The sequence below is a fragment of the Colletotrichum siamense genome, assembly GCF_013390195.1.
Source record: "Colletotrichum siamense strain Cg363 chromosome Unknown KSG_Cg363_contig06, whole genome shotgun sequence".
In the NCBI taxonomy this organism is placed as follows: Eukaryota; Fungi; Ascomycota; class Sordariomycetes; order Glomerellales; family Glomerellaceae; genus Colletotrichum; species Colletotrichum siamense.
In genome coordinates this window covers 1317117-1344509 of record NW_023501019.1, presented here as the reverse complement: position 1 = coordinate 1344509, position 27393 = coordinate 1317117, and the positions used below count along the sequence as shown (strand labels likewise).

General features: G+C 54.7%; 9 protein-coding genes across 9 annotated transcripts; 7 read left to right on the top strand and 2 right to left on the bottom strand.

Annotated features, from left to right (window-relative positions):
• Positions 1 to 1518: 1518 nt before the first annotated feature.
• CGCS363_v009370 (uncharacterized protein) lies at positions 1519 to 4211 on the top strand (the record flags this gene model as incomplete). Its single annotated transcript, XM_036641219.1, has 2 exons — positions 1519 to 1771; positions 1831 to 4211. The coding sequence occupies 2 exons, from the start codon at positions 1519 to 1521 to the stop codon at positions 4209 to 4211; spliced, it is 2634 nt and encodes an 877-aa protein (XP_036493186.1).
• Positions 4212 to 5270: 1059 nt separating this feature from the next.
• RTA1-1 (Lipid-translocating exporter-like protein RTA1) lies at positions 5271 to 6454 on the top strand (the record flags this gene model as incomplete). Its single annotated transcript, XM_036641218.1, has 4 exons — positions 5271 to 5289; positions 5339 to 5438; positions 5503 to 5649; positions 5710 to 6454. 4 exons carry the CDS (start codon positions 5271 to 5273, stop codon positions 6452 to 6454), a joined length of 1011 nt encoding a protein of 336 aa, XP_036493847.1.
• Positions 6455 to 11404: 4950 nt separating this feature from the next.
• Positions 11405 to 12166, top strand: CGCS363_v009368 (uncharacterized protein; the record flags this gene model as incomplete). Its single annotated transcript, XM_036641217.1, has 1 exon — positions 11405 to 12166. One exon carries the CDS (start codon positions 11405 to 11407, stop codon positions 12164 to 12166), a length of 762 nt encoding a protein of 253 aa, XP_036493846.1.
• Positions 12167 to 16566: 4400 nt separating this feature from the next.
• gliT (Thioredoxin reductase gliT) lies at positions 16567 to 17529 on the bottom strand (the record flags this gene model as incomplete). The annotated part of the gene is made up of 1 exon (XM_036641216.1): positions 16567 to 17529. The coding sequence occupies one exon, from the start codon at positions 17527 to 17529 to the stop codon at positions 16567 to 16569; it is 963 nt and encodes a 320-aa protein (XP_036493841.1).
• A 1911-nt stretch (positions 17530 to 19440) lies between these two features.
• CGCS363_v009366 (uncharacterized protein) lies at positions 19441 to 19770 on the top strand (the record flags this gene model as incomplete). The annotated part of the gene is made up of 1 exon (XM_036641215.1): positions 19441 to 19770. One exon carries the CDS (start codon positions 19441 to 19443, stop codon positions 19768 to 19770), a length of 330 nt encoding a protein of 109 aa, XP_036493840.1.
• Positions 19771 to 19799: 29 nt separating this feature from the next.
• Slc25a29 (Mitochondrial basic amino acids transporter) lies at positions 19800 to 20747 on the top strand (the record flags this gene model as incomplete). The annotated part of the gene is made up of 1 exon (XM_036641214.1): positions 19800 to 20747. One exon carries the CDS (start codon positions 19800 to 19802, stop codon positions 20745 to 20747), a length of 948 nt encoding a protein of 315 aa, XP_036493839.1.
• Positions 20748 to 21048: 301 nt separating this feature from the next.
• On the top strand, positions 21049 to 21972 carry CGCS363_v009364 (putative methyltransferase; the record flags this gene model as incomplete). The annotated part of the gene is made up of 3 exons (XM_036641213.1): positions 21049 to 21110; positions 21163 to 21328; positions 21391 to 21972. The coding sequence occupies 3 exons, from the start codon at positions 21049 to 21051 to the stop codon at positions 21970 to 21972; spliced, it is 810 nt and encodes a 269-aa protein (XP_036493838.1).
• Positions 21973 to 21996: 24 nt separating this feature from the next.
• On the bottom strand, positions 21997 to 24063 carry het-6-1 (Heterokaryon incompatibility protein 6, OR allele; the record flags this gene model as incomplete). Its single annotated transcript, XM_036641212.1, has 1 exon — positions 21997 to 24063. The coding sequence occupies one exon, from the start codon at positions 24061 to 24063 to the stop codon at positions 21997 to 21999; it is 2067 nt and encodes a 688-aa protein (XP_036493845.1).
• Positions 24064 to 24735: 672 nt separating this feature from the next.
• On the top strand, positions 24736 to 27202 carry rhp54 (DNA repair protein rhp54; the record flags this gene model as incomplete). Its single annotated transcript, XM_036641211.1, has 2 exons — positions 24736 to 24737; positions 24799 to 27202. Coding segments are annotated over 2 exons (2406 nt in total).
• Between the last annotated feature and the right edge of the window lie 191 nt (positions 27203 to 27393).

Here is a 27393-nt window from a genome sequence, read left to right as displayed (position 1 = left end):
GTTGAGCACCATCAACAACACAGACGGAGGGTACTGTCACTTGGCCTCACTTGGATCGTGAATGTGAGTGACAATGTGTTGAGGACCCCCCCATGCATGTCATTCCCCTAGCGAGGATTTCTGCGCCCGGGATCCCCCATAATTCCCCATCAGAGCCGCTGTGCTGAGGGAGTATTTGCGCTGGGATACATCGGTTGTCCCCGCCGCGATCCCAATAGCCTCGAATGCTACTCGCGCACCGTAGCAATCTCAATCTTACTGGTACGTAGTACGTTGACGGTTGACGAGATGCAGAGGGGCCGGGCACCATCACGAGACGCGCTGTTGGTTGATTAGTGCAATGGCTTGCGTCCGTTGCGCACAAGAGGTACCTTAAACTAGGTACCTTAGGTGAGGTGGGATGCATCATACCCCTTAAGGTACCTACCAAGCACAAGTGGCAGTTAGAAAGGGGCATGGCATATCCTAGAGGATCATTCAATCTCAACCGGGAACAAGAGACACAACATGTGAATGAATGGCCACGCCCGTGGCCCGTCTGGCAAAAGATCGTATGTCTTGAGTCCTGTCCCGGACGACTGGAATCGAGTGTTTCTGCGGTTCGTGCCCAATGGCAGCGCAGATCGTAAGGGTCTTGCACAGCAGTCGCAAATAAGAGCAAGGGGATCAAACAGAGACGCGCTGTGGTAGGCATTGGCAGGAAACCGGCAGCGTCAGAACCCCCCCGGCGGCGCGTGGTGCGTCGAACGAGTCCCCAGGAAGCCGTGACACTACCGCCCCCTGGTCGAACCATGAGCAAATCCGTCCAAGCTTCTTTCCAGGTTGTGCTGCACCCTGGCATAGCCTTGCTTGTTTCCCCAACCGTCCTCAGTCCATTCACCAATCCAAAAACCTTTTTTTTCCTTTTCAGTGTCCTCTCGTCTTCGATTCGTGGGGTTGTCTCGTTGCATTTTGCTGCAAGAGTGGTTTCTTCTTCGTCTGAAGCACTGCAGCAGAGGTTGGACGGCTGCTGAGTGAGACCCGCGCAAGACATCGCATAACTATCGATCTTGTCGGCTCGGAAGGGGTCCTTAATTCTAATTCTGTCCCTCTCTTTCATACCTACCTTACCTATCCTAACCTAACCTACCTTACCTTTGCCGTATCTTGCCTGCCCACGCCGCCCGCCAATCGACACCCGCGCCGCTACCTTCCTTCTCTAAGGTAACTCCCGCCCGCCGATCGGATTCCTCGAATTCCCTCTTCTTTCTGCCCCTTGCCATCACATCTCTTCCTCGTGAAAGCAAGACAGACGCTGCGACGAACGTAACGGAGATTGCGAGCAACAAAGCGGCACGGAAAAATCAAGAGATCCCCGGGAGCCTGCCATGTCCCCGAACCCGCTATCGACATGACCCAAGGCCGACTCTTCGCCCTCGTTCCCTCGCATCAGCTGACCAAATCTGCCCTTACGTGACGGAGCCATCAGCTACGATTGACGCCGTCCACTCTCTCTTACCCTTATCCAGGGACACCACAATGGAGTCCCTCCGCAACAACTACCCGGCCCCTCGCCGTGTCGCGACAGCCCCGATAACGACGTCTCCCGTACCCGCCCCTCGATCTGCTTCAGTCGGTGGTCTCGTCGAGACATTATACAACCATCCCAATGTCAAGATTGTCGCGTTCTCTGCTGCCTCCAGAGGCCGCGCTCGGAGTCCCGGCCGTGGCCGCGCAGACGAACCTGGCACTCTGTCGCCGTATTCGCAGTTAGAGAGGACGATTGCAATCGGTCAGTCCGGCCGATATCTCTCCAAGACTCACATCATTCGCTGACACTTGTGCGTCCAGGTCCATTTCGCATATATCGCACTGGCTCCGTGGCTTTTCTCAACTGTGGCTCCGCCCTGCAGCCAATGCTTCCCAAGAGCCAATGCTGGGCTTTGGAAGAAGACTCGAGCAAGTTTGTCTTGCAAATACGTCGACCCAACTATTGGAGAATAGAGATCCCGGTCACCAATCCTACCGAGCAAGAATTAGCTGCAGCTTTCAAGGTTGTGCTCGCGCAGATATTGCAGTTCGAAAAGACAGAGTGCCCCTTCAAGCGGTCATTTACCGTTGCACTCCCCGAGAAGCCAAAGACGCCAGTGAAAAAGCGTCCATGGACGCCTCCTGTCAAGGGTGCTCTGCCTGTCCTTTCCCTGCCAACCCATGAGATATCGCCCACGCAGCCCAAGGCTCTCACACCCAAGACTCAGAGGAGGGCTTCGGCATCCCTCAGCGTTAGAGGCCGAACAGAACTGCGTCGTTTTTCTGTTATTGGCACCGAGTTTCAGTCAAGCTCTGAATCGCGAGGAACCAGCACCGAGACATCGCGGTCTGCCGAGCCGCCCCGAGAACAGAGACTCGTGAGCGAATCTGCGATTGAGGAGGAAAAGACTCAGACCAGTGCATCTGCTACAGAAACCATCACAAATGCCGAAAAAAGTCGTCGGTTCTTTGCTGAGAAGATCAAGGCGGAAGATGCCTCAAATCCTCAGTCGGAGAAGAGCCGCGTTGAGTCAGGCCCCGAAGCCACTGCCTCAGGAGGCTCATTGACAGAGCCCAAGGAGACAGGAATGGCACCTTTCGAACTACAAGTCCAAAAGCGGTCCGAAGGCGGTTCCCAGGCCGAGGAATCCCAGGCCGAGGAATCCCTGAACTCGGATAATGAGAAGGACAAGGCGGCCCAGCTGCAAGAATTGGAGGAGCAAATGGAGACAACTCGCCCCACCACCGCCTTTGCCATTGCCGCACTGGACCCCTTACTGTTCAAGGAAGGTACTAGCAGTCCTCAAATGCAAAACAAGATCGAAGAAGCATCGCATGAGGCCGAGGAAGACGTGCCAATGTCTCCTGTCGACAAGGACGGCGCGGAGAAACGTGCTAGCAAATTAATGATTCCAGGACACTCGAGATCGTCATCGAGCCCGACCGCTGAACCTCAGATTAAAGAGCAGTTGGTTACCGTTCGGGCGACCCCAAGGTCCCCATCTTCATTTGAAGTCGGCACGCCGACGCCTACGAATATCTACGATGTGATTCGTAATTACGAGCAGAAGTTGGCCGCAGCTCCTTCGTTAACAGCGCCTATTGAAGAGGTCAAGGTTGTCGAGGTACAGCCTCAGGCGGAGACAGGCAATGGCAGTGATACTGGATCTGGATCGGGCCGAGAGTCTTCTTCTGGAACTGATGGCGAGGTTCTCGAAGGCAACGGTGTTGGCGTTGGCAGACGGAAGAAGTTGCGCAGCTTTAGAAAAGGTCGCGCTCTTGTCCCTCCCCAGCTGACTCTCGTCACCTCGCCGCCGTCAAAGTCAGCAATGAGACAAACCCCTATTCTGGAGGAGCAGGACGATGCGAAGGAACCGGTGTCACCGACAGACTCATCCGACTCGTTTCATAGTGTGAAGTCGTGGCACTCGCCCGTGACTCCGATCCCACGGTCACCTGCATCGGAAGTCTCACCCACGAGATTCCCGTATCCGCACGACAACATATTGATTCCCAAGAAGCCATGGCATTATCGCGACATCTCTGACATGACAGTCACTCCCGAGACTAGACGCACTTGGGACGCGACGTCTTGCCTCACGGATGACAGCTCTCAAGAGAGCGCTGCAACAGCACCGGATATCCCATCCGAAGTTGCAGGGCAACCCGACAAGGTTGCTCTTTCTGAGGATGAAGCCGTCACAACAGCCGTTACTCGCCGCCCATACATGCGACACCGGGCAACAACTAGCAGCATCTCGGTCGGTCGCACAGCCCTGGCCACCTTGCCGTCAGCGGCCAACCTTTTCGCGTCTACGACTACTGCCACCAGACGGCAGCCATTCCTCCGCAGCCGGCTCGACATTGTCCGCAGGATTCCCATGGCTATTGTTTCCAAGACCTGCGAAGTTCTGCTGGGCCCACCCGCCCATTTGATCACTCTGATGCTCCAAGTGGCTGCCAAGATCGCTGCTGGAGAATGGCGCGGTATGATGTTTGGGTTCGGCGAGGGCGGCGAGACCATTCCTGTGCAATGGGACTACTCAGATGACGAGTATAGCAGTTGGGGAGAAGATGATGATTACTACCTCAGTCAAGTTGAGTCATCGCGCGCGAACAGTGTGGTAGGCGACAGCGACTACGACGACCGCATGGCGGACGACAACGCGGACGGAATGGGCCGCGGTTGGGAAGTTGACTAAAGCCTACAAAGGCAAAAAAGTCTTTAATGAGTTCATGTATGACCACTGTATGTTTAACCACTAGGGACTGCACCTAGGATGGAAACCTTTTGCGGCGTTTGCGTAATGAGGCTCCGCGCGGGCGGGCCTTGGATATCTGGGGAAACTCGGGACTTCATATGTCGGATCCGCCGATTGGTGCCAGGCTGCGGCCGGCATGTCATGGTCCATTGGGCCGGTCTGTTTTGATATACAAATACTAGTTGCCTGGGACACGGAGGTATTGGGTTCTTGTTTCGTCTGCTTTTGCAACATGCAGCATTTAGTTGGGACAGAGATTCCATCAGGTACCAATCAAGATTACATTCTACGTTCGCGTGAGCTTCGGTCGTGTCTGGACGAATCGTTCAGCGAAAAGCTGTATCAGCAAAATCCAGCTCGGCTGTACCGACGGGAGAGCTTCATCTTGAATGGTCCTTGAACGAAGACGGTGGCTTTTAACAACACACTCGACGCAACAAATCCATGCAAAAGGTGCCCTATCAAATGCGGTCGTCGGGTACACCTCCCAGACGCTCTCAATCCCAGGGCGTGTGGCTTTTCTCTCTTAGACCAATGCGAGATACGACGATGATGCGCCGCGTGCTGTCCCCAGCGGCTGTGCCGACCACGACCTCACTGGTTAAAGGGCAGAAGAAGTATGCACGCTCTCTGCACTAGTGGCTGGCTTTCTGAAAGGAAAGCGAATGAGAGGAAAGGATACTTGAGGGACGTGTCTTGGGTTCGGGTCATCTCTGATGCCGGCTTGGTGAATCATATTTGAGGGAGCGATGCGATTGGTCGGGAAGGGTGTAAGGCTGATTGAGACCGTATTCCTCGGGTTTGTGTGGGATTGGCAGATGGGGCTGGACTGACGATGAGGCTTCTCGGAGGGTGTGTTGTTTGCATGTATATATATATATATATATATACATATATATATTTGGGCATGAGCTTGAGATGAGTTGCTTCGATATTTCACGACTTGTTTCTGCCTTTTTCATGATTGACTGCTCGATAGAGCCAGACTTGCGAATAACCATGACGGACGGGAATTATGGTATGTCTAGCGCTGACAGCTGCAAGACTGGCGGGCTGACAGATTGTAGTCGATGGGAGTTACTACTTCTACGCTCCGAACAAGGGGGCGCCGATCTTTTTCGCAGTCGCCTTTCTGGCGTCGGGGATGATGCACTTTTGGCAGAGCTAGTATGTCTGGTGTTGGCCTCCTCGACCGCAGAGTTTCTTTAGCAGCTGACGGGTTCCTTCGCAGTCATTACAAGTTCTTCAAGGTCACGGCTCTCTTCTCCTTCTGCTGTCTACTCTTCACGGCGGGCTTTGCGATGCGGATCTACGGATCGTATCACTACGACGACTTAAACCCGTTCATCGCGAGCGTGTGTCTAATCTATGCGGCACCGTGAGTAGAAGCGGCACCCCTACCATGAGAGACACTGCCTGACTGACTTGTGTGTTCAAGGCCCCTTCTCGAGCTCGCGAACTACCACATCCTCGGCCGCGTCCTCTACTACGTCCCCTACTGCTCCCCGCTCCACCCGGGCAGGGTCTTGAGCACCTTTGCCTTCTTCTCCAGCATCATCGAGGCGCTGAACGGATGGGGCGCGAGCTACTCCGCGAACCGGTCCCTGTCGGACAAGGAGATGGAGGCGGGACACCCCCTCATAAAGACCTCCCTCCTGCTGCAAATCTTCGTCATTGCATGCTTCGTGGCCCTGACTGCGGCGTTCCAGCGGCGGTGCGCGAAGCTGGGGCTCGCGAGGACGAGGGGGGTGGCTGGACCGTTGACGACGCTGTACATCAGCGTCCTGTTGATCTTGACGAGGACTGTGTATAGGATTGTGGAATACTTTGGGGTTGCGAACACGAAATGGGACGCAGACATGAAGGTCGAGGACATCTCGCCCGCGATCCGGTACGAGTGGTTCTTTTACGTCTTTGAGGCGAGTCTGATGCTGGCGAACGTGGTCATGTTCAACGTGCGGCACCCGCGGAGGTATCTGCCCGAAAAGTACACGGTGTACATAGCCAAGGACGGGGTTACGGAGGTTGACGGGCCCGGATGGAAGGACCCGCGGCCATTTTGGCTCACGGTCGTTGATCCATTTGACCTCGGAGGGCTGCTTCGGGGGCGTGATCGCAGCAAAGATCGCTTCTGGGAGGCGGATGCCGGCGGAGAGACGAGAAAGGGGTCTGGCGCAGTGTGAGTTGTTGCCGCTGAATGGGCTTTGGGGGTCGTGTGTTTGTCGGGCTGTTGGTGTATTTGGGCTGGGGTGCTTGTTGGAGCGAGGCTGGGTTTGCTCCCATGCCCGGCGTAGCGGGTTGTAATTTTTAGAATTGAATAGAGGGTAGACGGCACCCTTCTAGATTGAATTAGCCTGAACAAAGAGGTTTCCAGATACTGGCCCCCCGTGGCCGAAGTTCCAACACGGTAATGTGGCTGCGCATGCACGGCCTGGAAGGTTCACGTTTGGCGCAGGGGGCATAATCAGGCCATCAAAGCTTTCGCCAATGCAGATGTCGTCGAGTTTCCGGGAGCTGGTAGGGCTGCACAATGACGCTTGTTGCAGGGCCGGAGTGTTGGAACGCAAAAACAAGCACGACGTCAATGGCAGAACCCAGCGACATGGCTGAGGCGTCAGAGCTCGGACGATGAGATCTTGATCGTGGACTAGGATCGTGAGCTAAGACGTCCAATGCGAAAGGCAACCGATCAAAAATGCCAATCATGGCGGGTCCTCTGTCAGGCAAACGGATTCTGGACCGTCAGTATTGGCGTCTTCTGAATCCCGGGTGAGATGGAGGATTGCGAGTTGCAGAAGGAGAAAAAAGGTGGGAAATGGACCTCGAAATAGGCAGGAAAGCGAACAGAGGCGGTGCCGGTAGGGCTCATCCTACGTGAGCGTTGAGCCGCGCTTGCGGCGTCTGTCCGGCGAAGGCTTACAAGCGCCGACGATAGTCGCGGTCGGTGGACCAGAGTACTGTATAGACACTTTGGCGGAAAGGATTCCAGGCTTGCGGTATCTCAAGGCGGAGTTGCCATGATGCTTGATGCCGAAATGGATTCAGAGTCGCCATGTTGTCGGGATGTGATCGGGGCGGATTTCCATGGGAACGTCGGAAAAAGTGGAGTTTTAAGTGCAAACCGGGCACCCGAATTAAGGTAGGAAGGGGACAAAAATAGCTCTCCCAACAGTGGATGGTCCGTGGCGAAGTCTTCATGGGTGTGGCTTGACCTCTCGCCTTATGTAAGCTTGGCAGCAGCAGCTCACCTACGTAAGGAACGGTATGCAAGGCACCAAGCAAACAAAAGATCAAACTGATTAGACCTGCTGAGCTCATTTAACAGCAATCCTTCCAGGCTCGTTTCTGTCATTGGCTCTCAGGTGAAGCTGCTCTCATTTCCATGCACCTTGCCGCACGGCACTACCCACGATATAGCCAGGTTATGGAATATTTCCTATCAATATCTCCTGTCCAGGGCTACAGATGCTGTGCGTGCAGGCGTGCGTGTGCGGCGTGATGGCTGGGTTTGTTTTTTTAGGTGCTGACCGGTCCACCCTGTGGAAGCCGACTTGGAAGGTTCCATGCGGTAACGTCCATTATCCGTACTATGTACAAGAATGGAATTCCGGCACAGCACCAGGCAGCGTATTTCGATCTGGATCTGTGTCTTGTCATCGCACACTCGCTGACCGCATCTGTGCAATTTTACGCCCGAAATTTCATGATGAATCTGGTGCCCCAAATCAGACCGTAGGATTTGATGATGCCCACCTCATGATAACAGGCCCCCCTCCTCGGCAGATGATGGACAACTTGGCTGCGGTTGAGCCATTTCCCATTACTGTTATCAAACCTGCCTTGCCTTATCCGCCCCAGTTCGGGCCTTCGGCATGCGGAGGCGGGAATTACAGCAAGAAAAAAGGAGCCTCTTGCTGGAGAGGAGACGACGAGTGCTCCTCGGAAGATTTTTATATGGCTGCCTAGTTGATGAACGAGCTGCGGTTCCACAGCGGTGATGGATGGGGGAGGTTTCACTAGTCCCGCACGCCTGCCAGAGTCAATTCGAATGGCGATCCAATCGAAGCCGGCGACATGGTCACGGCGGGGGCTCTGTTCTGGAATGATTGGCGGCCGCCGGGGGGGCTGATCGGCGGCGGGTTCAATTGACATGCTGCAACCTGGCGATTCGAACGGAGGGGACGGGGGGCAAATGTCACCATCGGCCGCGGCCGACGAGTCGGGACACACGGCCGCAACGCAAAGCAACGACTTGCTTGGATAAGTGCCTATGAACCCTTATTGTCTCGTCTGGTCTTGTCAAACGCGGATCCCAGATCTGATGTGACGGGGCGGCGGCTGTCGACGTATGTATACCCAATGTAGACAAGAAAGCGGAATAGATCAACCGTACATCAATCAGCTGCCGGAATCCGAAGAGGACAGCAACTCAAGGGAGGCTGAGCAGCGGCAACGGCGAATTGAGCAATCTACCTGATCTTGTGGTCGTTTGATAGTGCGCAGTGCTGTCTGTGTATGTAAGGTATCCCAACTTCTCAAAGTACCTACACAACCAAATAAGGGTCTGATGACGCTCGTATAATATTTATAACGTGGCAATACATGCCTACCTTAGGCAAGGTAGCTAAGTATGCGAACACGAATGACATGGGCAAAGACACGGTCATGCACGAGACACGGAGACCCAAGCAGCGGTCGCCGTCGCGTCGCCTTGATAGCTTGATATCGTAATGAAATATCGGAATATGAAGCAAAAATATGCGGCGTGTGTAATGAGGGCCGTCGTCGACAAATTGAAAACCGGGCAGGCAGCTCGACGGAAAGATTGATTGGGCCAAGGTACCTACGAATACCAAAACGGGTCTGGGGATTTCGTTTAGGGGGCAGCGGGAGTCGAAACAGGGTACCGCCCCTGGAGGCACCCTAGACAGTGGGAGGACCCCCGCTGGGCATACCTAAGGTACCGAAAGATCCAATGGCAGCAGGGTATCGAGTACCAAATTGGTGGCATTCCATCTGGAGCCCTCCACGCGCCTGGGCCCAATGCCATGCATCTTTTATTCTCCTTCCACACAATACTCCGTGATCACTGCGAAGACAAGGTGCCTGGGTTGTGGTCTTGTTTTTCTTGTGTTTTTCAACGTACGAGATACATTGTCAACTCTTTTGACGTGAGGTATCTTAGTTAGTTACCTTAGGTCACTGATTCCGCCTGGAGCCAATGATAACCCGCCCACAGGTGAGGGACACTACTATGGACCTAAGGTAATGTAGGGCACTGAGGTACGTACCTCCACCGACTCGCAATGTGAGAGTGCAGCACCGCAGAGTGGTCGCCGCCCAGGTTTCCCATCCTTCCTTCACATTCTACCCACCAACCCACCTACGGTAAGGTGAGGTGAGGTAGGTAAGCTGGGCCAAACTAAGCCTCCCACGCCATTCCATTCCGCCTTTTTTGCAGTCCCGTCTCCTTTCCTTTCACTTTCCAGACCACCTGCTGCTGCCATGCAGAAGCCTGTCCGTTCGCTCGTTCCGTCCGCGCGACGAGGCGAAGCTGGCAGCAGGAACGGCAACCTGACGGTTTCTTTCCGTCAACCCACTAATTAGCTACGGCCCCGTTCCTCCTACTCAATGGAAGTCTGCCAAGCTGTGCTGTCTTGCCTGGACCATACCATGGGTACACGGTCTGGGAGAGAAGAGGAGCCAACAGAGACCGTCTCCCTGGACTCTGTTCGGCCGTATTCAGTGGTTCCCGGCTCATCTCGAATCACCTACACCTTGCCCGTGACCCTCAGTCCAGTTCGTCTGAAGCTCTCGCCAGACGAACGAGGCGCCGAGGGGCTGTACGGCATTGCACTGACTGCTTGCCTTCTTGCTGTCGTTGCTTGAGCCCTCCAGGACATATGTACAACCCAACTTACAAGTCTCCCGGCTTCGTCTCTTGGGGACGTGCCGTGCATCAATCGACAATCTACGAAATGCAAACTACAAACGGCTATTACCCGATTACCTCCTAACCACAAGCGACTTGTCATTACCCACAGATACGGGTCACTCACACGGCGTTTTATTCTGCTGCCTCAGCTACCCTCCCCTCCACCGTCAAGGGCAACACCAAGCCAAAGTACCAACGTACCTCGCCTCACACCTCTACCCGTCGTCTCACGCCTCCCCGCCTCATTCAGGTCCATCCATCACACCAGCGCTGCATTGCACAGGGGGCCCTCTGTCTGTCTCTGCCACATCTCTCGGACACCTTGCCCCGGCTCTGCTTGCTTCGACCACGACCACGACCACGACCACGACCACGATCCCTCGACCCCAGATTCACCCATCTCCTCAGATACAACAACACGCCGTGTAATGGTCTATTAGTCTGGGCATCCTCGCCTCCGCCTCTCTGTCTTTTCTAAACCAGTCTTCCGCTTCCAACCGTCCAACGAAGCCATGATCCGCAGCATCTGATCTTACACCTCCCCTCGCCTCACGCTATCTGCGGCCCATCATTGCAACACACGCCTCAGACCTTTGACACTACCTAGCGCCCAGACCCAAAGCTCGGTCCCGTCGTGGCACAAACTGCAGACAACGAGTACCCTCCCTCCTTGCCTCCGTACCGCATCGTACCGCTCCTCGCCGTACCCAGCATTCCTTGACTTGCGGTACTACTCATCCGACTGCATCTCCGCTTTGTCTCTACCTCCACGCTAGTCAAGACCGCCGTCGAGTCTAGAGCACCCACTCCTCGGCCGCCCTCCTCACCCCATATCAACCGCTCACGTCCCCCTCCAACCATGGCCACCCGTTGGAGGACAGAACCTATCCCACATCATTTGCATCATCTGGATCTGGATCTGGACCACGATATCGATATCGACATGGCGTCAACTGCGAGCCGCCGGCCCCAAATATTCGTCCATTTCGAGTTTGGGGTCTCGTTCTCACCTAGGCATGCCCCTAACCAACACTCCGTTACCTACGTCTCAAGGGGCATGCGCGATCGTGCCCAGCATTTCCCTAGACAAGTACCACCGCCAACTACAAATTACCTCAATACGCCCACCTACCAAGCCTATCAGCCTACGCGATCTTCACCACCCGCACACCAGCAGAACCCACCTCAACATCCACCAATGCCACCCCATCTCGAACCGAGAAGACAGTCCCGACAAGAGAGCCGCTCATCAGGCTCGTCCCATGAACGAGGTAGCTCAGCACCTCCTCCCTGGAACGACAGTCCCTGGGACGCGGAACCAGACGCTCTGGGAAGCTCGGCTTTACCTCGCCAACGCCCACGAGCACCGACGACAAGCGCTCCTGACTACTGGAAGGCCCTCCCCGAAGTTCCCTCGCGGTTTCGACTGGGTGAGGATGAGCTTCCTTGGTCCGCTTCTTCATGGCCTGGAGAATATGGCATGCCCGATGATTCAGAAGTTGACGACTACTCATCCGAACTGTCCATGAAGTTTCGCGATGTGTCCTTGGCGAATGTCACACCAGCCCCTCGTCCTCGGGACAGAGAAGACCCCGGGAGGAAATACGAATTGGAAGCCCTTTCTGCAGCCATGATGACGGTCGACAATGGCTTCGAAGACCAATGGTGGTACCAGGGGGAGAGACAGCAGACGGCACCCTTGGCGGACGAGTTGCTCACACCCTCTGCATATGCATCTGCTACTGCAACGACAGAAGCCGTGCCACAAACACCAGTTCAGTCGAACAACAGGCAGTCGGCAGGCTGGGCTGTTTCTGAACACGACGATCCTCACATGAGCTTGACCAGCGCCACCGTCTACAACCCGAGTGTTTTGGTTTCACCTATGACGGAGTATGCAAGCCCCCGCCTACATCGGTCTTTGACCACAAGATCTGAAGAGCTCTTTCTGTTCAACTGAATGGAGTTGGAATTGGAGACGTTTATTGATGAATTTCAGCATGGCACACGGCGTTATTCTGAAGGTTTCATAGGGATTGGGAGGGAGATTATAGGTCACACGACATCGATCTGAAAAGCATACTTGTCCGGAACGTGAATTGGCGTATTTGATGGGTCGCTTTGGAGGATATATCCCATACAGCCGGCGCTTCTCAGCTCGGCACAGGCAGCGGTAGTGATCATCTACCAGCCGGCCTCACATAATAATTCAACAGCTTCAACAATTTGTCTGATTGATGTGGCACACCACTTCGCATTCCTCGTGCATTAAGTCATCGATTCCATGACTATCCGGTCACCAAAAGGGAAATTGACAGTCCGAGGAGTCTTTTCTCTTTTTCCGCCTTGGTCTATTCATGGCGACCCCGGCATTAGCTACGAAGGCCTTACTATATGACCACATCCCCGCTTATATTGTCGGGGAGAATATTGAATTAGATCTCTGAGCGCTACCAAATGACGCATCTCTGGAACAAGGGTGTGCGCCTACTTACACGGAGTTCTCAGCTGAGGGGAGGGGTTGACATCCTAGGAATTAGCCCGCCACAAGGCGCGAGGCCCAGCCAAAGCTGAGGGGGTTGCGGCTTTCCGCCCAGCTTGAAACGTTTCCGCCCTCCTCCGCTATCGTCAACCCTCGTCACCAGCGTCGCGGATTCATGGGCCAGGGAACCAGACTCGGGCAACTTTTGGGCGCAGATTCTCCCACACAAACCCGTTATCCGCGGTCGGATCGAGAGAGACCACCAGGTCTGTAAGGGCTGACTGGCTGGGTGTGTGTCGTCAGGTCCATCTACTCGATGAGCTGGCCGGCGGTCATGAAATCCTGGCAGCTCGGTCGCCATCGACTAACACCGTCTCAGGGCAAGTTCCGGTCATGTTTTGGAGAATGCTCCGAAGAAGGATTCCGTCGCCGTCATAGCTCCCGCGCCTTCACGGCGCCAGCTACCATCAATTTCGGCGGCCAGCGGCTGCCAGGCGGCTACTACATTCCTTCAATTTCCCATCTCAAGGCAACGAGCTGAGGTCCGTCAGCGCCACATTCTGTCTTCGGGACCGAGACGCCTCATCTCACCTCATGGCGCCAATGCTTCCTTCGCCATCGCGTACCTCACTTAGTCTGCAGAGTCCCGGACGGACTTTGCCGGGCGCCTTCCCTCTCCGTCAACGCTCCGTGCATGATTTGCTTTCTGGTTGCAGCGCCCGCCGCGTTGGGCTTCGACAAGCGTGCACCTTGGCCGGAACACTCAATCAGCAGTTCTATTTTCCTCTCGCAATATCGTACTCTCAATCTTGTACGGCAACGTGACCATGATAGTATGTCTGTTTGACTCAAACATGACCTCTATTTTAGATGCTGGCTGGAACCCCCACGTCGAGGAAGCCCCGCGCGGCCTCGCCGTTTCATCCCATGAGCCGACGGGGATCTGATGGGATGACACCCGTCAAAACCTTACTCTTATTCTTCTGTTCCTGCTGCTATGATCTGCGCGCATGATCGTCGAGAGGAGACACTGCAAACTCACCAGCCCTTCCGAGGGATACCTTTCTCTCATGTGAAGTCTTGGACTGTGGGGAAACTTGCAAAGGGGTTCCTGGTGTTAGTGCATGATCGGTGGTGAAGCTTGAAGGTTTATGCGGAGGCATGCCCCGGTTGGCGGCAACGTTACTTGCAGTACTAAGACTGGTTGTGGATCCACGGAGGTCGGTCTCGGAATGCTATGAGTTAGGGAGAAGAAAAGCATTGCTAGGTCTTGTGTGCATAATCTCGGTCTGCGCTCTACGTCTGGCGGTCGATGGTTGCTACAAGGGCGTTGGGAGTCTTGAGGAAACTCCGTGGTGAGTCTTAGCACACTTTAGGTAGAAGTCTTCCAAATGAACTGTGTCGTTGGAAGAGTAATGTTCAGATTCGGATACATGATGCCGCTGTAACAAAATGACGAACTTTTTTTGAATTGTGTCAGTTCTCAATCCCGGTGAAACGAATACTGGAAATCCAGAGCATTTGGGAAAACGTCCGGTTGATGATGAATAGAACCCACCCGGTGCCCCGAGTTTCATTCATCCTCGACCACAACCGAGTCCAGAACACTCCGTCTGGACACAACCTTAACACTCCTTTAACCCTCACAAAACCCAAGGAGACCCGCCACGTTGTTTTACTTGATAGAGTTTCGTTTCGCGGGAGGGGGGTGGAGAGTCGGACGAGTGTCTAGACCGCGCTTCAGCGAGGGGACCTCCGTCACGGGTTGATGGGGGATAAACCCGGATTTGCTTGCCTGGCCTGAGGACCAGGGGATGTTACTCAGAGTTGTTGAGAAGGGCTATGAGGGTAGCGCCTGTTTGATGCGATGGGCCGGCCGGCGGGAGCGCGGGATGGAACACCAGCCAAAGCTGGCGGCTATTTCTGGGTGATTCCTGCAGGGCTGGGGACGGGATTATCGAGACATAGATGGGGATGGTAGCGTTGGGGATGTTTGACGTTGCAGTATTCCATATGGTTTCTCGCGATATCTGGAGGCTGCTGCTGCTACGGACATTGGCTGTGTCGCCCTGTCAAGCTTTTGTGAGATGTCCGCCTGGTTTCCGAGGGCAACTCCTATTTTAGAAAGGTTACATGCTAAGTAATGACACCTCAAACAGGAACATGGGTTCAAGGCGGTCTGGAGCAAGTTACTACTTATTTTGAGAACATCATATTTCTGGGACGACAGTAGTAGAGACGACGATGGTAGGAACAAAAGTGACGATAGAAGCGACGACGATAACGACAACGACGACAGTAGAGCCTATGATAGCAAGAACAACAATAACGAGACAGAGTGTGCAGGAGCCCACAGGAAAAGTTGTTGCTCAGATCCTTCTTCGAGGAGTTCCCACGAGACAATAGGGGCCCATCGTCCATTGAAACATCCTTCAGGTGGGCCATAACCCGACAACTCATCGCACATCCATTAATTGTGGCGTTCCAAGCGATACCAGAGAAGTCCTTGATTCGCTGGCGTTGCTCCCCTCGGGTCGTATGCGGTCAGGAGAGCGCGGGTTGTTAATTCTGCTGCCTAATCCACGGCATGCGGCGATGGGGAGGGGCGATGTGGGCACTAGTGCATGTCAAATGGACTCGGGCCGTAGATGCAGGAGTCTCGGGAGTTTTGGAAGGCAAGGGGATCGAATGCGGTGACACTAACATTTTGAAGAATGCCCGTTACAAGGTCTTGTAATGTGGAATAAGAAGCGTAATGGTCGGAGGAGAGATGCTACAGGGATGCTGATCTCGACTCTGCTATTTGGTCTTCTACATTTCATTGACTCTCGCGTTTCTAAGGCTATTCCCTTCCATCACGTCGTGTTGTCCCACTTCAAACTTCCAAACGAAGTCCATTGTGGACAAGACCGGATTGCCAAGTTCCTCCGCCCGCTGCATCCCGAACTGTACATCATTTCCGACGTATCTGAGGGGTGTTGGGATGCGCCAAAACGTAAGAGGCATCTGAGAATCCTTCAGCCTGCTGAGCAGCGCTGGCCCCCCTTTTCATTCTTAGCTGGGGCGGGAGATGCTTCATGGTACGCAGATCGGTGAGTCCATGTCACGTATGTCTGCATCTGTAGTCGAGTGAAGCTACCGGCAATGCTCATGTAACATGACTTTGAGAGAATTAATGACTGTGGTGGCCAGCAGATACCCCGGGTCTGTCTGGATCAATCCCCAAAACGGTATTGGGACCGGTGTGGTGGCCTCCTTGCGTGCCTGGATGTTGGAGGCGGTGAAGACGGCGAGAAATGTTCCATCTAATCTTGTTGCCTTAAGCTGAGTTATGATTTACATCCGCGTAGAAGAGAACGGGGTGCAAGGGAGCGTTCCTTTGCGGATGGCACCCAGTCGAATGTGCCATCGTGGGTTGCATCCAACAGCGGACCGTCGTGTGCTTGTCCCCCTAGTAAAGGAGACCAGGATAGGGATGACCTGATGGCCGACTCGGCATCATCACATGCTCAGCGACTGTTTATCAAAAGACACAAGGGGTTCGAACATGGGGCGTGTGTACCGAAGCCGACGACAAGCTACGCGAGGCAGGAGCTCCAAGGTGTGAGTGTTGCTGAGATATCCGTGATGCAGATTAGATGGAAGCTCGTGGAATGCCGTGAGACCTTGGCCCTTTCAAAATCACCTAGGCTCTACCAATTTCTACATTTACTTCGCTTAATATAGGCGGGAAGGAGCTGCCTTTTGCCCACTTTATGTCGAGCTCAACAAATCTTCGATTCTTGCACTCAATGATCCATTTCAAACTCCTAACTGAACTTGAATGTTTTGATTCTATAAGTCTATGTGATCTTGGAAAATAATACTTCAACGATGGTCTATCCTAACACCTTCTCCACGTCCTCAACGTCCAAAACAATCTTAGGCTCACTCTGCAACGGCACCACCATGCCCGCCGCGCACATCGAGCCGCTCGTAGCTGCGGGTGCAACTGCCTTGATCATGTTCCCACAATCACCAACTGCGTAGACGCCCGGAACGGTTGTCTCCCCAAACGGTTGCGACGTCTTGATGTCACCATTCTCCGCCACCTCCAGCCCAAGCTGCTCCACAAACGGCCCGTTGGGCTTGGTGTAGGGCGCGTGAGCAAGGAAGCCCTCCGCGGCCTCAGTGCCATCTTCGAACGTGATGATTACATTGGTCTTCTCGCCCATGCGCAGCCTGGCAATCTTCCGTGTGTCTACTTTGAATGGTGATGCGGGCAGGGACGACAGCTCCGACGCGAGTGCATCGTTTCCGTTGGTGTAGATGATGATTTCTTTGGCCAGGGGACGGGCCATGTAGCCGACATGCGTGGCCATCTTGACGTTTGCCAGCATGCCGACGCCGATGATGCCTGCGCTCGCGGACCCGCGCTCTTCGAAGCCGTGGCAGAAGAGGCAGTGGAAGATGCCGTGGCCCCAGCAGTCGTCGTAACCTTCGATGTCGGGCGTGATGTCCGTGACGCCGGTGGCGAGGACAAGCTTCCTCCCGAACCACGCCTTTCCCGCCGCGTCTTCCGCCTTGAAGAGGCCGTTCTCGAGCTTGGTGGTCTTGGTGACGGCCACGTCGGCGAACGTGACCGTGGCGGAGTAGCGCTCCTGGATGTCTGCCCTGGCCTTGGCGCGGAAGATGGGGGGCGGGACGTGGTCGAAGCCGAGGACGTTGTGCATATTCTTGGCGCGGGCGTTGCGGTAGAGGCCCGAGTCGAAGACGACGGAGGTGTAGAGCTGGCGGGAGAGGGCGGTGGCGGTGGCCAGTCCCGAAGGACCGGCGCCGATGATCAGGACGTCGTGAAGCATTGGTGCGGTTGTGTTTGAAGATATTTGGTTCAGCAGTACAGAAGATGCGAGTGGCTTGTAAAGTGATTTATATAGGGAGGTCATGTATATAGGTTTTAATGTGTTTGCGTGCGCAGAAAAACAGCTGCTATTCTGGAAGACAAGTCATCCTTATTATATACAAAGTGACTGATGTGTTTCCTGTCGGCGCGAGGCCGCAGTGTATGTCTCCGAAATCCCGGGAGACTTACGGCGGAAAGTCGCCGAGACCGGGTCGGATGTGGTTCGGATGGCCGGACCGGCAGAAATGTCGCCGAGAAGAAGGTCCTGACAAATCTGGAGGCTGCAAACAGTCGGGAGAGTTATGCGATGAATATGTACATCGCTACATCACAAATTTCCGCCGAGCTCTGAATTGAAGTCCGGTTCTCTAAGACCTTGACTCTGAAATTCTTTCAAAGAAGAGAGTGTCGTCAAGTCATGACGATGTCCCACTCCCAAGACCTTCAAACATTCAACCAATATTCCTCTTGATGGAGCAATTATAAAACCTTGTAATAAAGTGTTCAAGTTTTATAATTGTATTGATCTTTCATTACATATGTTACCCTCACGGCCATAATACTTTACTCCCAGTTCAGCCCGACTCGACTCCATAGTTTGATGATGGCTGTGGCACAAAGCCTTATTGCCAGAGTCGCTTGCAACTTCGCAAATAACTTTAAGCAGGGTGCTTGTGAGCAGAGAAGAGCTGGTCTCTTTGGAGCTGGGTTCTGCGGAGCTGACTACCGTCGGCGCGGGTTGCGGTGCGAGGGTCGTCGTGCAAGAGCTGGTGTTCGCTGCGCCAGGCTGAGCAGAGCCAACGGCAGTGGCAGCACGAGTGGCAGCAGCGGTAGGCCAGAAAGTAATGACTGATGACTGAGAGTGACGGTGACAGGTGCCGCGCCAGCGGGATTCTGGAAGCCGGAGTCAAGAGTCGGAGGTAAGCCAGAGCCAGCAGTGGCAGCAACAGTGGGAGGAGCAGCAGGTGCAGCCGCATCGGTCTGGGCAGTGGGCCACAAGGTGACCACAGAAGGAGAGCCGAGAGGGCCAGAAGACGGTCTGCATCAAGATGGTGCTGGAGTCAACGTCGGCGCGAAAGAACGATCAGGCAAATGGTAGCACCTCATGGTTGCAAAGATTGGATTGATTGTGTAGTAGCTGGTATCAACTTGGGAATTGAGGATGAGCAATGGGCTCGAGTACTGCCGAGGGCGGCGTCTTATATATACGTCGTTGGTAAGGACCTTGCGAAGCCATCTCTGCGCAGCGTGAGCCAGGTCGCGACGTTGGCGACCTTGGTGGTTAGTAGATTCAGCGCAATTGGCGACGGCCATGAGCTTTGTAGACACATGAGGCCCTTTAGCAATACAAGCAAGGTGCACTGCCCATACAAGTCCTCGTTGGAAGTTTGAAGTATTACCTTTGAAGAAGTAAATCTCGGTAAGTAAGTCTTGCTCCACCTGGGTGGTTGAAGGGACCTACCTGTGTACCCTAGGAAGGCAGGCACTGTGTCCACCCGAGGCACAGGGCAGGCACGTACCTCAGTGATACTGTATACAGAGTACTGTGTGGTGGTGGTCCAATCATTTCACAAAATCAGGCGACGACAGCCCAGGCATCTCTGTGTTTCCCTCAGGAATCCACTGCCCGTACCTGATGTCGCCAACAACATTGGATACTTTCCGTCCATCCTTCAACTTGCCGATTGCTCGCGCACCTCTCTCGAGCGCAATTGACTTCCATCTCGCATATGACGACACGCCGCCCGCATGGCAGCATGACCGCCGAGTGCCGCATTTTCACGTGCTCGCATCTCTAATAGTGGATCCAGATCTCGGCCGCAAAGCACCCGACCAAAGAACTGGAAACACCACCGCTGCGCCCGCAACAATGTCAGGACATCCTCCGTCTCCGCCTCAACCTCCCCTCCCCGGATCTCGAACCCCGTTCGACCCTCCCTCCCCCGCCTCCGTCTGGGTCGCCGACAACTGGCACTCCGTCATCTTCGGTGCCGTCACTACCCAGTTCCTCCACTTCCGCTACCTCAACTCCCGCCACAAGCCCGATCCGAACCCCGTCAAGAATGCCCGCTTTTGGGCTGGTCTAGGTGGTGCGTGGATGGTCTCTTACCTCGGCATCATCACCGTCATTGCCATATCTCAGGCCCGCGTCGACCACTTCCGCCACCCTGACAACCGCAACCAGTACCGCCAGACCTAGACCTGACCAAACACAACTCGCCTGCCACCATGTCCGCCGACTTCTGGGCTGGCTACATCAGCGGTGCCGTCGGCATCATCATCGGCAACCCCCTCGACCTTCTCAAGGTCCGCCTACAAGCCCCTCCGACCGCTCCTCCACCGGGGCAGATCCCCGCCGCTGCAGCGACCTCATACATCCGTCACTTCGAGACCCCCGCCTCGCTGGTCACCGGCTCCGCTGCTCCCATCCTCGGCTATGGCGCCCTCAACGCCCTACTCTTCGTCTCGTACAACCGCACCGAGGCTGCGCTCAACTCCGCTCTCAACGTCAAATCAAGTCTCTGGACGACGTGGATCGCAGGAGCTGTGGGTGGTCTGGCTACCTGGGTGGTTAGCACACCTACGGAGCTGATCAAGTGTCGCGCCCAGCTGTCCTCGCCGCCAGCATCCAGCTGGGCCATCACCAAGGACGTCTGGCGTGCTGAAGGGATCAGGGGTCTGTATTTTGGCGGCGTCGTGACTGCGCTGCGGGACAGCATTGGGTACGGCTTCTACTTTTGGTCCTATGAGCTCAGTACGCGCTGGATGGGTGTCGGCACCGCTGATGCGACGGGGGAAACAAATTTGCGTGAGGAGGCCGCCAAGGTACTTCTCTGCGGCGGGCTCGCAGGAATCGTTACGTGGGCGAGTATCTTCCCACTCGACGTCATCAAGACGCGGGTGCAGACCCAAGCGTTTGAGAAACCAGCGGAAGCCGCCCCGCTACTCCCAACCCAGGGGTCAGAACCTACCAAGCGCGCCGGCGCGATGCAGGTTGCACGGGAGGCGTACCGTGAGGGCGGTATGAAGGTCTTCTTCAGGGGTCTGACTATCTGTAGCGTCCGGGCTTTCATTGTCAACGCGGTTCAGTGGGCTGTCTACGAGTGGGCCATGTATGAGATGGGCGAGGGCCGGAGACGGCCTGCTGCTGCCCTCGACGTGGGACAGCCGATGTGAGTATGCTTATTTGACGACCTTCCGATTTGGAGTGATACGTGTAACGCTCGTCGGAGAGATTTCTTGTATCTACCTTGATGGCTGGGTAGATGTCCCCGTATTGTTGCCATGCTTACTGTCTGAGGGGAAAGTTGCCGAATACTCTCCGGTGACAAAAATGTCTAGAAAGATGGAGGCAATGCGTTGATATATCAAAGATAGAACCGAGATATTTTAAAAAGGACCAGGATGCCTCAAATCAAGGACCATATACAATAGACCATTTGTTATATGTCACCATTCATAATACAGTCTCGCAGTCATGACCACATCAGTCGAGCCCAAGACCATATCTCTCGCGGAGCTCAACCGCGTCTTTTGGGAGTATGCGCTGTGATGCGTCTGATTTATTTTGCCATGACTGACCAAGTCCCAGTGAAAACGCCGACTCGTTTTACGAGGAAGACTGGCTCAAAGTCTTCGCAGAGCAACTCACCCGCTTCCTCCGCACCCAGGCCTCGAATCTAGGTCTCCGACCCCGCGATGCCTCCGACCCGGTCCGTCTCTTGGACTACGCCTGCGCTCATGGAGGAGCATCTTGGGTATATCATCTTCTGCTGCTGCCAAATATCCAACGCTGGCTAACACAGGTACGTAAACGCAGGCACTGGATCCCTTCGTCGACGAGATACTCGGCATCGATGTCGCACCTGCAATCGTGGAGCGCTTCAACAAGAATGCCACACGTCTGGGATACGACTCTTCTCGGGCACATGCCATCGCTGGCGATCTCATGACCGACGCCTCCCTCCCTGGCCCCGCGCTGTTTGATGTCGTAATCATATCCATGGCGCTGCACCACCTCGACGACCCGCCTGCGATGCTCGTTCGTCTTGCGGCTTGCCTGAAACCCGGCGGCGTTCTCATCGCTGTTGAGGGTATTGACGCTGTAGAGGAACCTTCGGACATGGCGGCGCAGGCTCATGTTGTGCATGGGGCCCACGAGCATAGTCACGGCCATGGTCACAGTCACTCTCATGAAGGGCATATGCCCGAGGTACTCAAAACCACGAACCATCAGGCTTTTGACGAGGAAGTCTTCCGGACGTGGTTTGAGGCCGGTGGATGCGAGGGCAAGTTTGTGTACATTGTCAACGACGAAGTTAGCCACATCCCCGAGAAGGCTTCTGGGAAGGCAGGGGGCCTGAACAGGAAGATGGTGATTGCGGCTGCGATGAAGGAGTAGAAAGGAGACCTCCTATACTTTTTCTCATATGATGCTTATGTCCTCCCATGGCGCCACTTCGCTGACGGCCTCCCCATGCATGATGCCATGAAGATAGGCCTCTCCAAGTAACCTGTAACAAACAGAACCCGAATCTTGGCCTGCAATCCTACGAAGAGCGAGTGGTGACGGACATCCCGCCACTATCCAGAGCGAATCACCTAGCCTCAAAGATTGACATCCAAGCCCGAGATATCCTGTGTTTGTCGTGAAAGGGCGGCGATCCCACAACGTCTCGAACGCCAGGTTGACGTACGCCTGGCAGTGATGTCTGAAGCCGTCAAAGAGACCCTCTATATCCTCCCGTTTGTCGAGTTCCTTGAGCTTCTGGAGATACCCCTTGATCACCTCATGGTCCGGTACCGTTCGGCTCACATCCGATTCGGCGAGTCTCTGGATGCTCTCCAGGCGGTTGAGATACTCCGCCAGATCGGCCCCTTTGTTCGTCGCACAGTAAACTTCCCATACTACGTGATCCGCGATCCAATGGTGGAATGCTCTCTGCAGGCCTGGTGGCGCTGGGTGGCTGAAGGCGTCTCGGTCGAGGATCAGTGTTCGCCAAAATGCCTCGACGCGACACTGACTTGTTGGGCCGTAGACCAGGTCACATTGGAGGAGGAAGTCGGCCCATTGCGAGAAGCTTCCATTCACGGCCAGCTCCGAGTAGACTTCCCCGAGCAGAGAGACTGTTCCGACACAGAATGCCTTCACATGCAGGATACTGTTGTCCAAGGTGCGAAAGTCAGCTGGCACAGAGCGACAGGCGTCAAAGTATGCTTCGCCTGGTGGCCACCTCATCCCTAGGAATGCGGAGGGTCCGCTGGCTGCAAAGTCTGGCACCCAGGAGGGTAGGCCGGAGACTTTTTTGGCTGCGTCATCGGGAACGGCGGTCAAGAGTGTGAGGTTGTTGCAGTCCTCCAAGATTAATACGGCTGTATCTATGAATACGCTGACGGATGTCGAGCAGACGCGGTAATCCGGTTGTATCTCTGTTCGTTCGCGGCCGCTGAGGTCGAGCAGGAGATTGAGGATGCCCATGAGCCCGAAAACGTGATCCCTAGGGTCGCTTGCCTCGACGCCACAGGTCAAGCGGAGCATGAGAAAGAGGAGCGCACCGGCGCAGTAGGTCTTGCCGCAGCCGTCTTGAGATAAACTTGTGGGACCGCCGACGATGTGATCGAGCGTCATGCCATCCCAGCCGGTCAGAATGCCGTGCCTGCACCGCTGAATGGCGACTATGCCCGACGAGTTACTGCCGACGTGGCTGCCCTTGACGGTCGGGTTATTCTCATAGAGCATCTCGGATAGCTGTTCGTAAAGACGGCTGTCGTAGAGGAAGTCCGAGCAGTACGCGACGGTTTCCCATGGGACGACTTCGTCGCCCCAGAGCACGCAGGCGTCTTTGCTGAGAGCCACTTCTTGGACCACCCACACGCGGTTGAACCATGTCCTGTCAAAGAAGGCGATGAAGGCGTACCAGACGTCTTCTGACACATCCGCAAGCCCATATCTTCTCCGCGTGGCATCGTCGAATAAGGTGTCTTCGGACGTGTATTCGAAGTCAGCGCGTGTATTGTCTGCCATTGTGTGGACGAGCCGCGAGACCTCGGCAGGGCAGTCGTCTTCCGTAACGGAACCGAGCCAGATGTCGACGCGAGCGGCCAGTTTATAGATGTGGTCCATGATGCCGACCTGGATCCCGCGCTCCGTGGTGTCTGCCTGGTTGATACAGATTGCGTCGATCCAGTAGAGGTCGCATACATTGCGCGCTCTGATCCAGACGAGGGCATCGTGGAGGTTTGGGAAGACATCAAAGCTGCGGCCGTCGAGGTGGATTGTCACTGGATGAAGGTCCGGATCTTGAGTTGCGACAGGAGAGCCCCATGTGTATGAGAGGGCGTTATATGCTGGCAGGTTAGTCAGAGGGTGTTCTTCGAGGAGAAGAGCTAACGGCTGAGTTTTGGAGCCTCCGCAGTCGAGTATTCGGACCAGGCGAAGGCTACCCATGCCAATAGACGTGCTATATTGGAAACCATCGTGAGAGGCCGACATTGTAGCGTGCATGGGAACCGGAGCGCTCTCTATTGATCTCTATTGATCTCGAAGCATGGCAACTGCAGTTGTATGATTATCTTGGTATATATCAGAATTCTGCCAGCGCTCAAAATCCGAGAATGCACATTAGCTCAACTTCCATGGACGACCTCATGCATCACGAGCTGGGTAGCCACGTATGGCGCTCGAAAAGTGTCAGCTGCATCTCTAGGACAAAGGCTAACGCGACGCCAATCTGGTTCTCACGCATGATAAATCCTTCGGATGTTGGCTAGGATTTTATCGTTCCAACTTTGATGGTTTCGCGTATGAAGATTGAGTAACACGCAAGACGAGTGCGTATCTGGGCTCTAGGACCTGAACAGCAGAGGCAATAGACAATTGAGCAAGCTGCAGTGACATTCCGAGGAGTGCACCGTGCGGCAATGTAAGGTATCGATTGGAGTGGGGCCTTTTGGCACTAGTGCGACGGATGCCTGCTCATCTCACGTGACTGCGTGTTTGAGTGGCGACGCGGGTCGAGTCGCGCTTTCTTGAGATCAACAACCAGGACCGGGACTCTTTCTTCCCCTCCATCTTCGTCCGCCACTCCCTGCCTTCTGCAACGACCACTGAGGCACTGAACACTTTGCACCTGCAGGCCTGCAAAAGTGCCAATCGAGGCCCAAAATGTATGTTTTATCGTCTGAACTCTTCGTCTGAACGCCAATTGCTAATGGGACCCCTCCATAGGACTGCCGACGTCACCGCCACCCCGGGCGCCAACAAGGAGAATGTCCCTTCTAAGAGATGGCCAACTCCTCAGTCCGTTGACAAGTTGCACAAGCCTTTCAAGTGCCCCGGATCCGCGACGCGAACAATTTCTACCGATCGCCCCGCGCGAAAGAAGAGAAAGGTTGATTACAAGGGCGCTGATGGAGCCGTCGACGCGGACAAGCCCTGGACCAATGCCGACAGACTCGCCCTAGCCAACCGGGACGCGAACAAGTTCCCAGTATTCCAGGTAAAGGACAAGTCGACGATATTCCGCAAGGCCTTCTCCATACCTCTCATCAACAAGAATTCGGCCGCCTTCAACCCTAATCGACCCCCGCCAACCCTTGGTCTGCGCACAGGAGCTGTCTTTGTCGCGAAGCCTCTTCATGACCCTAGTGGCGAATTCTCAATCGTACTTTACGACCCCACTGTGGATGACAAGCCGAAGGTGCCTGAGAAGAAGGAGGAACAGAAGGAGCCGGAGCGCGAGAAGATTGATGCGCCTCTCGTACACAAGAGCTTGTCGGAGATTCTTGGAATCAAGAAGAAGGTGGAGGGAGAGCACCCCAGGGTCCCTGTCGTGATTGATCCAAGGCTAGCCAAGGTACTCAGACCGCATCAAGTGGAGGGTGTCAAGTTTATGTACAGATGCGTCACTGGCATGATCGAGGAGAAGGCGAACGGATGCATCATGGCCGACGAGATGGGTCTCGGCAAGACACTTCAATGCATTACACTCCTGTGGACTCTGCTCAAGCAGTCTCCCGATGCTGGCAAGTCTACCATTCAGAAGGCTATTGTCGCATGCCCGTCCAGTTTGGTCCGCAATTGGGCGAATGAGTTGGTCAAGTGGTTGGGTGCTGATGCCATCACACCCTTTGCAATCGACGGCAAGGCGTCGAAAGAGGAATTGACTCGGCAGCTGCGCCAGTGGGCCATTGCCAGCGGCCGATCCGTTACGCGGCCGGTCATCATCGTCTCCTATGAGACGCTGCGTCTCAATGTCGAGGAGTTGAAGCACACCAAAATCGGCCTGATGCTTTGCGACGAAGGCCACAGACTCAAGAACGGAGACAGCCAGACATTTAGCGCACTTAACAATCTGAATGTCACGCGGCGAGTCATCTTGTCCGGAACCCCTATTCAGAACGATTTGTCTGAGTATTTTGCTCTCATCAGCTTTGCCAATCCCGATTTGCTTGGAAGTCGTCTGGAATTCCGCAAGCGGTTTGAGCTGCCAATTTTGCGTGGACGAGATGCCGATGCCAGCGAGGCTGACAGGAAGAAGGGAGACGAATGTTTGTCCGAGCTGCTGGGTATCGTCAACAAGTTCATCATTCGCCGAACCAACGACATTCTCTCCAAGTATCTCCCCGTCAAGTACGAGCACGTGGTGTTCTGTAATCTTGCGCCCTTCCAGCTCGACCTCTACAACTACTTCATCACCAGTCCGAACATCCAGGCCCTTCTTCGTGGAAAGGGCAGTCAGCCGCTCAAGGCCATTAACATTCTCAAGAAGCTTTGCAATCACCCAGATCTGCTTAACCTTGGAGACGATCTGCCTGGGTCAGAGAATTGCTACCCTGAAGACTACGTCCCCAAAGAAGCGCGTGGCCGTGATAGGGACATCAAGCCTTGGTACTCGGGCAAGATGCAGGTGCTTGATCGCATGCTGGCTCGTATCCGCCAAGACACGAACGACAAGATTGTGCTCATTAGCAACTACACCTCCACTCTTGACTTGTTCGAGAAGCTGTGCCGTTCAAGGGCTTATGGATGTCTCCGTCTTGACGGTACCATGAACGTCAATAAGCGCCAGAAGCTCGTCGACAAGTTTAACAACCCAGAGGGCGAGGAATTTGTCTTCCTTCTCAGTTCCAAGGCCGGTGGCTGCGGTCTCAACCTTATCGGCGCCAACCGCCTGGTCCTCTTCGACCCTGACTGGAACCCTGCAGCAGACCAGCAAGCTCTGGCTCGTGTGTGGCGTGACGGTCAGAAAAAGGACTGTTTCGTGTATCGCTTTATTGCCACGGGCACTATCGAGGAGAAGATTTTCCAGCGTCAATCCCACAAGCAGTCCTTGTCCTCTTGCGTCGTCGATTCCGCCGAGGACGTCGAGCGCCACTTCTCCCTGGACAGTCTGCGCGAACTCTTCCAGTATCGACCCGGTACCAATTCAGACACCCACGACACCTTCAAGTGTAAGCGGTGCAAGCCTGATGGCAGGCAGTATATCAAATCGCCTGCCATGCTGTACGGCGACACGAGCACATGGAACCATTTCGTCAACGAGGGGCTTAAGCCTATCCAAGATTTGCTGTTGAGACAAGAGTGTGGTGAGCCAGAAGTGTCAGCGGTGTTTCAGTACATCTCGCATTAGACGGTGTTGCTTGCATGATTATGATTAGAACGATCTGGGTTCGGATCGTTAGATGTGCTCGGCGTTCATGTTTTCATGGGATCGGCGATGGTGTTTTGGGCGTGTGCTCTGGAACTTTGCTTTGGAATGCTGGCGGTCATGGCGAGCCGGGTTTAAATAGATCATTTGCTTCATGTTGTAACAACTACTTC